This window comes from Podarcis vaucheri (genome assembly GCF_965113315.1).
Source record: "Podarcis vaucheri genome assembly, chromosome: 4".
In the NCBI taxonomy this organism is placed as follows: domain Eukaryota; kingdom Metazoa; phylum Chordata; class Lepidosauria; order Squamata; family Lacertidae; genus Podarcis; species Podarcis vaucheri.
The window spans coordinates 31,370,096-31,384,075 of record NC_138762.1 but is presented as its reverse complement, the minus strand read 5'-3'; the positions used below and the strand labels follow the sequence as shown (position 1 = coordinate 31,384,075).

Genomic DNA, 13,980 nt, shown 5'->3' with positions numbered 1-13,980 from the left:
TTTCTCCTAAATTTCAAAACTGTCAGCAGTCACATATTGCAGGCAGGGGCAGGAGAATCACAGCTCTGACTCAGGGGTGGGATACCTGCAGTCCCTGAGATGTTCTTGGACTCCTGTCAGCCTTGATCAGCAAAACTGCGATCCTAGAGAGGGATTGGAAACGGCTGACAGGATTATGACGTAGCTGCTTTGTTCCTGCCTATTAGCTCTGCTCTTGCAGCTACTGCTTCCAGTGTTCTGCTTTTGCTGGCTAACTTGAAAGTATTTCATAAAAGAACAAACAGATTTAACACACTGCCGAAACTGTTTTTGTTCCTCTACCCGGAACTAGGTAACTGAATGTAATTATGAGGCTGATTATGGGAAGATGTCCGTTGCTTGTTTGCACGTAGCGCTGACAGTTCGTTAGACTTGCTGGGTTCTTTCCATCAGGGCCTTTTGGCACCTTTATGACAGGCAAAACTGCTGCCGCATCAGAGCCTTTTTCTAGAGTGGGAATTCAGTGAAGGGAAAAGCTTCACCCGCTGAAGTTTTGCCTCTTGCTCAGGTGTCGATAGCTTTAGTACAGAAGAAAGAAATCCTATGCTTTTAGTGTTTGAAGAAAAAGATGGTCCAGCATAGGAACTTCTTTAGAGATCCAGATCCCTAAAGAGATCCATATTTTAAAAAACAAATATTATTTAATTTATGTGTGTACACACACAGAGAGAGAGGCAATTAGTTGCAATCCTGGCATTTTTACTGAGAACTAAGGATCAGACCATAAGAGTGCCTATTTATCAAACATGTTTTCCCTGGTTCAGCGGCAACAGGGTGTCAATGGTTCACTTTTTACACTCATTGGACTGTCTAGGAGTGTGGAGTCAAACTTCTCCCCAAGCTCCATTATTTCAACATTTGCTCCCTGTCAGGATATACTTTGTATGGATGCGTTACCACACCCCAGGAGCTAAGGAAACAATGATTTTTCTGGCAAAATCCACAAAAGAATATGGCCTTCGAGCTAAAAAAGATTCCCCACCCATTTTCTGTTAGTTCATGCTTGAATTTCAGTTCATGAAGACCAATATTTGTTTCATTTTCATGTCTCTTGCCAGATTAAAATATTGACCAGTTTGTTTGTTTTTGGCAGAAATGGGTGAAGTTTTCAGGCATTTCTAAGAGGATGAATTCTGCCAAAATACATCTGCAGTGCTTTACCTGCCAGGGCAGCATTTACAGTTTGGAGGTGGTTTTAAAAAGAGTTAACTTAATTCCCCTATTGTTTTGTGGGCAATAGGTGTGAAAATAATTGTGTGTGAAAATAATACATATCAGACAGGTGTCCCAAAGCAAGAAAGCTGCCATAATTCAAAAGGATTGGTGCAGGGGCTTTTGTGCTGGGTACTTTTTAAAGTTGATTTTCTTGAGGAGAACTAAAAGGGAGTCATTCCCCCATCCCTGACGTTTTGCAGTCAACAATTTTGCATGAAAATGGCATGCATGGTAGAGTTGCCTTTAGGAAAGTAACTTGCAAAATACCAGAAAGACAGGTGCATAGGCTGTAAGTTATAAGGAAAGGGAAAAGAGCTTCAGGCTTGTTTGATGCTCAGTTGGCACTAAAAGCCACAGAAACTTAAGTGCGGAGTTGATTTAATGGGAGTGGATGCGTGGCATTGGCAAAGGCAGAAGGAGTTAAATGCCCAGCATTTTCCAAGGAAGCAAGCATCAGTAGCAGAACTAGCAAAAGCGCAGAGCAGATCAAGGTGATGCATTGCTGTGATTGGAAAACACTGGTAAGATTATTCCCTCTGATGATCTTTATTTTTCATTTCTATTTATAAATAGGGGGAAATCTCAAAGTTGTTTACAAGCCTACATTAAAACGTCAAATAGAACATTAAAAAATAAAGCAGAACTTCTTACAGAAGAGGTTCACATATAATATATATATACTCAGTGATCTTGGACCGGTTGGTTGGAGCATGGCGCTGATAACGCCAAGGTTGCAGGTTCGATCCCCGTATGGGACAGCTATGTATACCTGCATTGCTGGGCGTTGGAACAGACGATCCTGAAGGTCCCTTCCAACTCCAGAATTCTATGATTGTATGAAAACAACATAATTAACAAGAAAATAGAATGCTATCTTAAAGATTTCAAAATAAAACATTACGGAGGTAGGTCAAATACAAAATACACATTTAACACTGCTGCCAAGGAGTGTAGTGGAGTCTCCTACTTTGGAGGTCTGTAAGCAGAGGCTTGACAACCATATGTCAGGAGTGCTCTGATGGTGTTTCCTGCTTGGCAGGGGGTTGGACTCGATGGCCCTTGTGGTCTCTTCCAACTCTATGATTCTATGATTCTATGAACACAGCAAAATTAAGACAAAATATTTTCTTAGACATTTCAAAATGAAACATTCCTAAAGGGGGTCAGGTATAGAATGCACATTGAAAGTGGCATAATTAGCAAGAAAATGAAGTATTATCTTAAATGTAAAATGTAGCTGCTGCTGCCAATGGTGGCTCATTTCGGGGGGCTGCCACTGGAGTTTGGACTTGGTGGTCTGGGTGCTCACTTAGCAACTGGGTGGCAGGCACAGCCAGCAGGCACTTCAAATCTGAGAGCCAAGAGAATGGCTCCAAATGCAACTCTCCCACCCAACCCTCTCCCTCACCTCTGTAGAGTTTTCCTCATATGGCAAAGTTGGAAGGAAAGATTTCACTTTTAGCCTTTTGCCTGAATATCCAAAGCATTCCAAATCACTTTCATTGCCCCAGCTTCACTTCAGGGCACTTTGGAAAGACCCCATTCTGGTTCAGACAAGAACCTTTCCCAAAGCAGCTTCAGCTCAGGATTCAGGGTTTGTCTGAATCTCATGCACATCCCTAATATCTATGACGAGCTCACTTCCGGTCTCAGAGTGTGCTGGGGAAAAATGTATTAAGGCAGCTGTTAGAGCGTGGGACTAACTACTGAAATAATTCCCAAGAATTTCTTGATAGAGTGAATGCCACAGAGAGCTGAATGTAAAAGTTGACAGTTCTGTGTAAGTGCCTGTCTCAGGTTTCTTACAGATAATAGCAGAAAATCCAGCTGGGGTTTCGCAGAAAGCATCTGTAAGTGCTAGGATTTCACAAAAATAAAAAAGCTATGTTGTCGCCTACAAGTTCTTATACCTAGCAACATCATTCTCATCACCATTATTTAGCACTATTATAAATTTCCTCATTTTTTCTACGTGTTGTACAAAGCTTACAAAATAAGACTCTGCCTACTGTTGGGCTTACAGTCTAACAGACATTATACAAAAGGAATACAGAGTGAAGGAAAGGGGTGGAGAAGCACTGGAACAGCTGCACCTTCTCAGCCAGTGGATGGTGCCAGGCTTTCTGAAAGGCAAGAGGCGTTAGCAGACCTTGCAGCTTGGGTGGATTAGATTAGAATAATCAGTATCTGGAATTCAAAGGTTTTATTCATGCAGGAACTATTTACAGGATGCATGGAGATAGAAGGGAAGAAATAGAAGACAGTAAAAAAAAGACTCAGCTTTTAGGAGTGGAGTTAACTTAGACAGAGAGCTACCAACAAATGCTGGCTGGATTGCTACACAGACAGGGCCCTCTGGTTGTTTACAGCAACACATGCATTAACAAGAAGCTTAAGAGAAGGAAATGCATTTACTTTCCTTCAACAATAGAGTGTATCCTCCTATGAAAATCCGGGGAAGTTCCCCTTCAGTTCTGCAATCCTAGGGTAACTGACAATTGGAGCAGATTGTTCTTTCTGGCAAGAAAACAAATTCATTGCAACTGTGGCTTCTTTGGCCAATGGATGGAACCCAGCCAAGTTACAAACCCTTACCATAATGTGAAATCTCTTGCAAGTAAAAATTATATACAATATTCAGGTTTTTCTTTTTACCTTTGTCTGGACTACATATGTAAGATCTTACTACTAAGGGGCAAATGAAGAAATTATCATGTGCAGGATGAGGATAAGAGTCACTTTGCAGAAGCAAACTCTATGGAGAATTGGACTGAAACTGTAGTCTCATTTTACACTGTTACAAGGTGTATGTCTGAACCCACATACACGCCTACCACACATGCGTCTTCAGCATACAGCCCTGAGAGGACTGGAATATTTTGCATGGAGTCAGTACATGCCTCCATTTAAAATGGTGTACACCTTTCACCCTTATGCTCAAAGACCTTTGTACACCAGAATGTAAATAAAGATTGGTTTATTACAGGGGTCAGCAAACTTTTTCAGCAGGGGGCCGGTCCACTGTCCCTCAGACCTTGTGGGGGGGGTGGACTATATTGGGGGGGGTGAACAAATTCCTATGCCCCACAAATAACCCAGAGATGCATTTTAAATAAAAGGATACATTCTACTCATGTAAAAACATGCTGATTCCCGGACCGTCCGCAGGCCGGATTTAGAAGGCGATTGGGCCAGATCTGGCCCCCGGGCCTTAGTTTGTCTACCCATGGTTTATTACATGGAAATGAAATATATAAAGTATATAGCCTTCAGTCATCAAGGTTACACATATGCAGGCAGCAATACAGTCATTAAATATTCAAACCTTAGGTGTAAAGAGTCATTTGCTACTAAAAAAACCTAGAAAGAATGATCTCAGGATAAGTAAGTTGAATAGATAGAAAACCAGGTATGTGGGGATATAGCAGAACTCGGAGCAAACAGAGCACATTGTCAGGGATAGAAATCTCTCTCATATATACACACACACACACACAAACATATGTGAAAATTTTCAGTGGACAAATAAAGTAAAAGAAAGGAAAAAAGGAAAACAAAAAGGTGTTTTCAACCATATTACAATACAGCTGTACAATACAACTGACGATGAATTTGTGAAATGATTAAGTGGGCACAAGATGTGGGTCGCAATATTGATTATGAATTATGGGGAAAGTTGTGGAAAATAAATATGAATTTCACGACATGTTTTTCAATAAAAGAAAATATGATGAAAATGACCCACAAGATTGGCGAAAATGTATAAAAAAGAAAAAGGTATATGTTGGAAGTGTAATGAAAATGAGGGATTTTTTTCCACATTTGGTGGTCCTGTAAAATAATTAAGGAATATTGAGAAACTATATATAATGAATTTTTAAAAAGATAATTAAGAAACTTTCCCCACCTGTGATTTTCCTCTTGGGGATGGTAACAACGGAGGTCCCCCCCCCCAAAAAAAAGAGTTTATTACTATACGCCACTGCGGCAGCTAGAACCTTGTCGGCAGAAAGGTGGAGAACAAGTATAGTACCCACTAAGGAAGAACTGCTGTGTAAAATGCTTCAATATGCTGAACTGGCTGGTCTGATGGTGCAGGATAAGAGGAAATGAATATAAGTAAAAAAGGAGGAATTGATAATGTTTATTGAAATTTTTAAGAACCAGTATAAACAAATACATAGCTTAGCAGAACTTTAGTAAATCTAGCAGAGTTGAAATAGAGTTTTTAATAGATAACAAACTGGATGATTAAAAAGATGTGGATTACGCAGAGTAGTAGAAAAGCAAAGGAACCAGGATAAGGGTGGAAGGGAAGTCATATGGTATATGTATACATGTTGTATTTGGTACGAAGTTGTAAGTGGAACAGGGAGAGGGAAGGGGCTAAGTATGCTCCCTGTTCCTGTTTTTGAAAATGCAAATGAAATAATAGATGGGGGGGGGACTGTAATACAATACGGTATTTAGGTATATAAGTAATGCTATTATTCCGACGAGTATATAATTATTAACAAAGAATTATCATTTTACAAGTGTATTCCAAGAGTCATTATATTTATCCATACACTTTTATATCTCCACCCACCACTTTGTTCTGAAATTTAGGGAGATGCCTGGGCAGTGGGACATCTCTGCAGCATGCTGAGGAGACGTAACCTTCTCACTACACTTCTGATTGTGTTGCCATGGGGGCTTCTTCTTACATTGTGGCATCAGTACCCAACTACCCGCTACCTCAGCATTCTGAGAAGTAAGTGCACCAGGCCCAACTTTACAAAGAGCTTCTTTTTACCCCATAGCAATTACAGTGCTCGGGGATAATTAAAATACAAATGTGAATGTGGTGAAGGTCTCAGTGGCACTGCAGTGTGTGTTTTATGATTTATTCTCTCTATTTGACTTGCCTTAGAGGAAACAGATGAAAACGTGACGGCCAAATCTCTCTTCAATAATAGCACATCGCTCGTGAGGGAGGATGGACTCTCATCATGTGCTCGGCAGCCGGCTGTTGGGGCAGCTCCAAAAATAATCCGGAGCTATGTGTACTCCAGGCCTCCCCCGTGGTCAGAGGCTCTGCCTGCCATCTTTGTGATCACCCCTACCTACAGCCGGCCAGTGCAGAAGGCTGAGCTGACCCGTCTGGCCAATACTTTCCTCCACGTGCAGAACCTCCACTGGGTGGTGGTGGAAGACGCTCCCAGAAGGACCAACCTAGTATCCAATCTGCTGGAGAAGACAGGGATCAATTTTACGCACCTGAACGTTGAGACTCCTAAGAGTCTGAAGAACCCTTCCTGGCTCCCATCTCACAAACCGAGGGGCACGTTGCAGAGGAATCTTGGACTGCATTGGCTGAGGGAGAATTTTGGCACCACACCACCACCAGAGGGTGTGGTCTACTTTGCTGATGATGACAACACCTATAGCCTAGAGCTCTTTGAAGAGGTATGAGACTCGAGTTTAGGATGGTTTCATCTTTGTGTCCATTATTTAGGCACATTGGTTGAGTGCATTCCCTCGCTTTAGTGGAGAGCATTATTTGGGTGGATAGGAAGAGATGCCAGCCATATGACAAATGAGAGGTTCTGGAGCTCAGTGGTAGAGCACTTCTTTTTAATCCCAAAGGTCCCAGGTTGGATCCCCTGCATGTCTAAAATAGAAGATAGGCCTGTATGAAATCCTCAAGAGCTTCAGCCAGTCATTGTAAACAACAGTTAGCTAACTCTTGACAAAGTACCTCACCAAGGACACCTGATTATGCTTAGCAGTCATGAAATAAGAAGTGAGGTCCTCTTGTGGATCAGTAAGCAGAGAGTAGAAATAAATGGTCAGTTCTCCCAATGGATGGATGTAGAAAGTGGAGGCCTGCCCCCAAGGATCAGTAATGGGCCTTGTGCTTTTTAACTTGTTCATAATCGATCAAGGTGAGCAGTAAGGTAATCCAGTTTGCTGCTGACACTAAACTATTCAGGGTCATTAAAACAAGAAAAGGATTTTCTACAATAAAATAAACGGACCTCTCCAAACTGAGTGAATGAGTGGCAAAATGGCCAATGTAAATCATTGTAAACAACCTTAAAGTGAAGTACAAAATCTGAATTTCATGTGCATGCTCATGGCATCCTAGCTGGCAGTGACAGACCTTCGGTTTCTACTCCCAGCTGTGCAAAGGCAAGTTCCATGCTAGGGACCATTGGTAAGGGAATTGAAAATAAAACTGCCAATAGAATATCATGAAACAAATCTACCGCACAGCCAAATCTGGAATACTGTGTACAGCGGTTCTGGTCACCTCACCTCCAAAAGGATATTGTAGAGTTGGAAAAGGTTCAGGAAACGGCAACCAGAATGATCAAGGGGATGGAGAAACTCCTCTGTGTGGAAAGGTTAATATACATGGGGCTTTTTAATTTAGAGAACAGGCAACAGGATAGAAGTACCCTGAAGGGTAGCTCAGTCAGTAGAGCATGAGACTCTTAATCTCAGGGCTGTGGGTTCAAGTCCCATGTTGGGCAAAATATTCCTGGACTCTACAAATCTGTGATGTTGTGTAGTGTATAAGATTGTGTATGCTGTGGAGAAACCGGTTAGAGAATAAAAAAAATTTTCCCTCTCTCATAACACTAGACCTCATGGTTATCCACTGAAGTTTAAGGTTGGAAGATGAAAGAAAATAATTCTTCACACAGTTCAGCTATGGAACTTGCTCCTACAAGGGGTAGTAATAGTTACCAACTACCCTTTTTAAAGAGGATTAGGCAAACTAATGGATGATCAGGCTATCAGTGGCTACTCACTACGATGGTTAGCTCCACAGTCAGAGATACTAATGCTCCTGAATGCCAGTTGCTGGAAACCTTAGCAGATGAGAATGGTCCTACGTACAGACTTCTCATGGGCACCTGGTTGGCCACTATGAGAGCAAGATGCTGACCTCATCCACCTTACGTTCATCCTCCTCCTCCTTTTATTTGTATGCTGCCTTTCCATAGTTATAACCATGTTCAAGGCAGCTTACAACATGAAAAGATTTACATAATTCAGAGCTGTTCCACCAGGCCTTTGGTCAGGGCACAGCCTGACTCCCTCCTTTGGCAATCTCCACAGAACCTTAGCTTAATGGTTGCCAACAATTTGATTTTAATTAATTTTTATAATGAAATGTTTTTAGAATATTGTACTATTTTATTGTTGTTAGCCGACCTGAGCCCGGCTTCGGCTGGGGAGGGCGGGATATAAATAACATTTATTATTATTTATTTATTTATTTATTTATTATTATTATTATTATTATTATTATTATTATTATTATTATTAATTCCAAACATTTGTTGTTTAGTCATTTAGTCGTGTCCGACTCTTCATGACACCATGGACCAGAGCACGCCAGGCACTCCTGTCTTCCACTGCCTCCCGCAGTTTGGTCAAACTCATGCTGGTAGCTTCGAGAACACTGTCCAACCATCTCGTCCTCTGTCGTCCCCTTCTCCTTGTGCCCTCAATCTTTCCCAACATCAGGGAGTCTTCTCTTCTCATGAGGTGGCCAAAGTATTGGAGCCTCAGCTTCAAGATCTGTCCTTCCAGTGAGCACTCAGGGCTGATTTCCTTAAGAATGGATAGGTTTGATCTTCTTGCAGTCCATGGGACTCTCAAGAGTCTCCTCCAGCACCATAATTCAAAAGCATCAATGCTTTGGTGATCAGCCTTCTTTATGGTCCAGCTCTCACTTCCATACATCACTAAATTCCAAACATAAAAAGGCATAAAAATAAAATGCATCAGAAAGTACACAGCCAAATTTAAATGATTTCCAAGTAAATCATAATAAGATCTAAAAATAAAGGTGCAAGAACTATCATCAATCACAACCATCAGTTGCAATCCTTTGCACACTGCCACCCATTGAACACAATGGGGCATATTTCTGAGTAAGCACGAAGTGTAGGCTGCAATCCTAGCCCCAGTTACTTGGGCGCATACCCCCATTGGATTCAATGGGATTTATTTCTGAGTCGACATGGATAGGATTGTGCTGTTTGTGCTACCATTTTTTACAACGCTATTGCTGTGCCCATTAACCTGTCGGGCTTTTCAGAAGGTGGGTGCATAGAAGGGAAGTCAGAGGAATCAAAGGGGAATGCTGGAGGAATTCTCAGAGGAACGGCCATCACAATTTTGTTTTCTTTCTGGCAAGCAGATGCGCTACACAAAGAAGGTGTCCGTCTGGCCAGTCGCCTTTGCCGGGGGCCTGAGGTACGAGTCCCCAAAGGTGAGCCCGGCAGGCAAAGTGGTGGGCTGGAAGGTCGTGTTCGACCCTAACCGGCCCTTTGCCATTGACATGGCTGGCTTTGCCATCAGCCTCAGGCTGATCCTGGAGAAGCCTCAGGCCACTTTCAAGCTGGACGGAGTGAAAGAAGGTTACCAAGAAACTAGCCTGCTGAAGGATCTGGTTACGATGGATGGATTGGAGCCCAGAGCCGCCAACTGCACAAAGGTTAGCATGGCCTGAATGTTTGCGCAACAGCCTTCCCACCCCCCACCCCCCGCCATCCACTTCCACTCTGGAAGGTGCCTCTCATCAGAGATTAGGCAGGCCAAACATGGATTTGGGGGAGAGCGTCCAGTTCTGTTGTATTGGGCACAGAGCTTCTGGGGTACCACAGATGGTGCCATAACTATGACAGCCAATGGAAGGGGGGGAGGACCAGATTTTAGCATCACACACAGGGGTCCACTGAAATTTGAGACACCAAGGTCTGCCACTGGGTAGGCACCCACTGTCTAGTGTTTCCAGCATGTTTTAGTATCTTATTGCAATGAACATTAATGATATTTTATGAAATGTCTTATGGTTCAACATTCTGTGGCTACAGAGCATGCTTCGTCTTCATTTGGGGTGTTCCCAAACACTGGGGTTCTGCCAAGCCCTCCGATCCCCCTCCCTCTAGTGCAAATATGGGAGTTGTTTGGTTACAAAGGGATCAGTGCTCATGGAATTGTTCGTTGATTTGTTTCATAAAAATAAAATTTATATCCTGCTTGATTGTAAAAAACAAACAAAACCCACCTCAAAGCAGTTTACAGAAAGATAAGCAATAAAATTAAATTACAAGCCTAATTTAAGTACACAGTTAAAAAACTAAAACAGATGAAAATTAACTCAACTCAAATGAATTCCACATTAGTAGGAGTGATTGTTATTTAATTGATTTTGTTTTTTGCGAAATCCTGTTTCATCTTTTAAAAGGGAAGGTTATTGCTTTGTTTTGTGTTTTGTTTTAATTATTTACTTGGTGTTTTTATCTTATATTTTATTCTGTGAACCGCCCTGAGATCTTGTGACAAAAGGCGGAATATACATTTAATTCATTAATTCATTAATAGAAAGAGCAGTATCAACATGCCCTTCCAACAAGGCTTGCAGCTCCTATCGATGTATACATGTTCCAAAGATTCTTCTGTTCAGACAGAAGTATACGTTCAGTTCAGATGTATACATTCCAGAGGTTTCATGAATGGCTGCCGTGCATATTTGCCAATATTTGCCTTCAGGTTCAGCCATGACATCCTAATAAGGTGCACATTCTCTCTGTAGGTCTTGGTCTGGCACACGAGGACAGAAAGACCAACACTGGTTAATGAAGGCAAACGCGGATTCACAGATCCAAGGGTGGAGGTGTAATTGGGAAATCACCTTATTCTGTAAGTATTTGCATGCATGGGCATAGCCGGGGGAGGGGGGCAGGGTGTCAGGAGTTTGGCCTACACTCGAGTAGGACCCTGGCAGAGACACATGCCCAACTGGCATGTTCTCTCCCTCCTGGTCAACTGTTTGGGAGCTTCAAAAGCTTTTTTCTGCCCGAACATCACAGCGACCGATGCCAACCTCGGTTGGCACACTTAGGGATCCACAGAGTCTTTACAGCATTGCATGACAGACCTCAGCAACTCAGCATGTTGGCTAATCTACTTTATTTACATATAAACACACACGGAGCACTGCAACATGGCTCCCTCTCTCTCTAGCATCAGACAGCAAAGAGGAAAAAGAACAAAGGACAATAGTCCCACTTCACGGAACACAGTAACACAAACATCCTTTCTCCATCACTTCCCACTCTGTAGAGTCAAAACATATACCGTCATGTTAAAGACAAAAATCCCATGACTGCAATCATGGAGCAGGAATTCTGACACAGGGAAGTGCAGCTGCCCCACCCTAAATCAATAAAAATACATAGCTAACTAAGGTTCTGCCCCCTCCCTCCCAACAAAAATCCTGGCTATGCCCATGTTTGTGTGTGTGTGTGTACTTCATTGTAGGCTTGTGAATAGTTCTTCTGAATAACTTAATGGGACGCAGGTAGCGCTGTGGGTTAAACCACAGAGCCTAGGACTTGCCGATCAGAAGGTCGGTGGTTCGAATCACCGTTACGGGGTGAGCTCCCATTGCTCGGTCCCTGCTCCTGCCAACCTAGCAGTTCAAAAACACGTCAAAGTGCAAGTAGATAAATAGATACCGCTTTGGCGGGAAGGTAAATGGCGTTTCCGTGCGCTGCTCTGGTTCGCCAGAAGCGGCCTAGTCATGCTGGCCACATGACCCAGAAGCTGTACGCCGGCTCCCTCGGCCAATAAAGTGAGATGAGCGCCACAACCCCAGAGTCGGCCATGACTGGACCTAATGGTCCCTTTACCTTTACCTTACCTAGGATGCTAGAACCTGAAAAGATTAAGATATTTCAGTCATCCTAACTATCTTTGCTGTGCTAGCTACGGTCACATTCACACCATAAATTTAAAGCACTATGATGCAGCCATGGCTTCCCTCAAATAATTCTGGGAGCTGTAGTTTGTTAAGGGTGCTGAGAGTTTTTAGGAGACCCCTGTATTCCCCTCACAAAACTCCAGTTCCCAGAGTTCCATGTGAAGAGGAAGTGGCTGTTAAACCACTCTGGGAATTTTTGCCCTGGGAAGGAAACAGAGGTCTCCTAACAAAATCTACAACTCTTTCGAGAAAGTTGTGGCAGTTTAAAGTGGTATTCATGGTGCTTTACATGTATGGCATAAATGTGTCCTAACCTACTGGAACTCAGGGCCTTTGCAGATGCCATAATAATTTGTACTCAATATGATATTTGGGCCATTCTGCAGGATCCTACTTCCATGCCCTCTGGCTCCTGCAGAAACCCTGTAATTTTTTTAAAACTGAAAATGTTGCTGGCTTTTTGTTTGTTTTTCATCTCGTCATTGTTCTATAGCACAAGAGTGCCCTTCCAAGTGATAATGTTGGAGAAGCAGTTAATAAAGCAGAATGATCCAGTACAAATGCAGCATTAATGTACCATTTTGGGGACAACGACATATTGCAAAATACACCGCAGGGGGGGAAAACCCAAATTGCCCAGTCTGGAGTGGCCCTGACTCAGCCCATGATAAGAACAACCTCTGGTACAGATTCTTATAAAGTGTTTGGCTGTGTAAATAAGAGTCAGGGCAGTCTCCAGGGCATAGGCAATGGTTAATTTAGTCTTGCAAAGGTTTTCCTTTAGCTATGTATGTCATGTAACCACAGTTCATGCCGCAAGGGACCTCCTTGAAATGAATTCTACATCACAGCGTAAGGTTGAGCCGGTGGAATGGACTTGGAAGGCAAAGGTAGGGAAGGCTTGATTTCCTTTAATAGTTAAACTTGCCCAAAGGCAAGAATCTGAAACCACCTATATGCAGCACTGCAGCATAAATACTTCTTTGTTCTCCAAAATATTAGCTTCTTTGTGGTTTTTAGGGGGGTTTTTTACAAAAAAAAGAAGAGACGATTTGTTGAGAAAATCCTAGTTTAGCTGTCTTTGCGAACTGAAACGATAAAACCCTCTTGGCCCGGACACGACCAAGTTTGTTACCCTCGGGCAGCGCCATCATAGCCTGGCAGAGGTCAGGGACTACAAATCTGATCCTGGCTTCACAGAAAGGCGCAGAAAGGACATATTGTAAAGCCTTTGGAGCAGCGTAACAAAGTGAGGGGAATTAGTATCTGCTGACGATTCCGAAACACGGCTTTTCAGGGACCGAGGCTTCTGTTCCGGTTAATTCCAACAGGATTTATGTCAGAGTTTCTGAAAGACGGTGCCCTAATTCTCTCTGCATATAAAAATAGGTTGTTGTCCATCTTGGGCTTGGCTTGTAGATTAAAGAGGGAAAGCCTGGGGAAAAATATGACCTGAATTGGTAGCCAAACTAAATGTTGAGTGTGGAACATAAGAAGTTGCTTAATACCAGGTCAGGATGCTTATCCATCCAGCCCAATACAGTGGTACCTCGGGTTACATACACTTCAGGTTACATAAGCTTCAGGTTACAGACTCCGCTAACCCAGAAATAGTGCTTCAGGTTAAGAACTTTGCTTCAGGATGAGAACAGAAATCATGCTCCGGCGGCGCGGCGGCAGCAGGAGGCCCCATTAGCTAAAGTGGTGCTTCAGGTTAAGAACAGTTTCAGGTTAAGTACGGACCTCCGGAACGAATTAAGTACTTAACCTGAGGTACCACTGTATTGTCTACTCTGACTGGCACGGCTCCCAGGCAGATTACATTAATGTCACCTGCTCCTTTTAACTTCAGTACTGGGGTCTGCAGTGGGTTTGCCACAGAAAACAGCAGCCACACGTTTACCTTTTCTCCCTCCAGAACACCTAGTGTGAATGTATTAATCTTATGAATCTTTGTC

The 13,980-nt window shown here is 42.7% G+C and overlaps 1 protein-coding gene across 2 annotated transcripts in view; it reads left to right on the top strand.

Annotated features, from left to right (window-relative positions):
* Nucleotides 1–13,980, top strand: part of LOC309531846 (galactosylgalactosylxylosylprotein 3-beta-glucuronosyltransferase 1-like) — a 59,726-nt gene that overhangs the window by 34,109 nt on the left and 11,637 nt on the right. For both annotated transcript variants that reach the window (XM_082221600.1, XM_082221599.1), the window contains 4 exons: nucleotides 5,863–6,007; nucleotides 6,167–6,702; nucleotides 9,455–9,751; nucleotides 10,853–10,959. In XM_082221600.1, the coding sequence (XP_082077726.1) occupies nucleotides 5,896–6,007; nucleotides 6,167–6,702; nucleotides 9,455–9,751; nucleotides 10,853–10,939 (1,032 nt within the window). In that variant the 5' untranslated portion in view covers nucleotides 5,863–5,895 and the 3' untranslated portion in view covers nucleotides 10,940–10,959. The remainder of the gene's footprint in view (nucleotides 1–5,862; nucleotides 6,008–6,166; nucleotides 6,703–9,454; nucleotides 9,752–10,852; nucleotides 10,960–13,980) is intronic.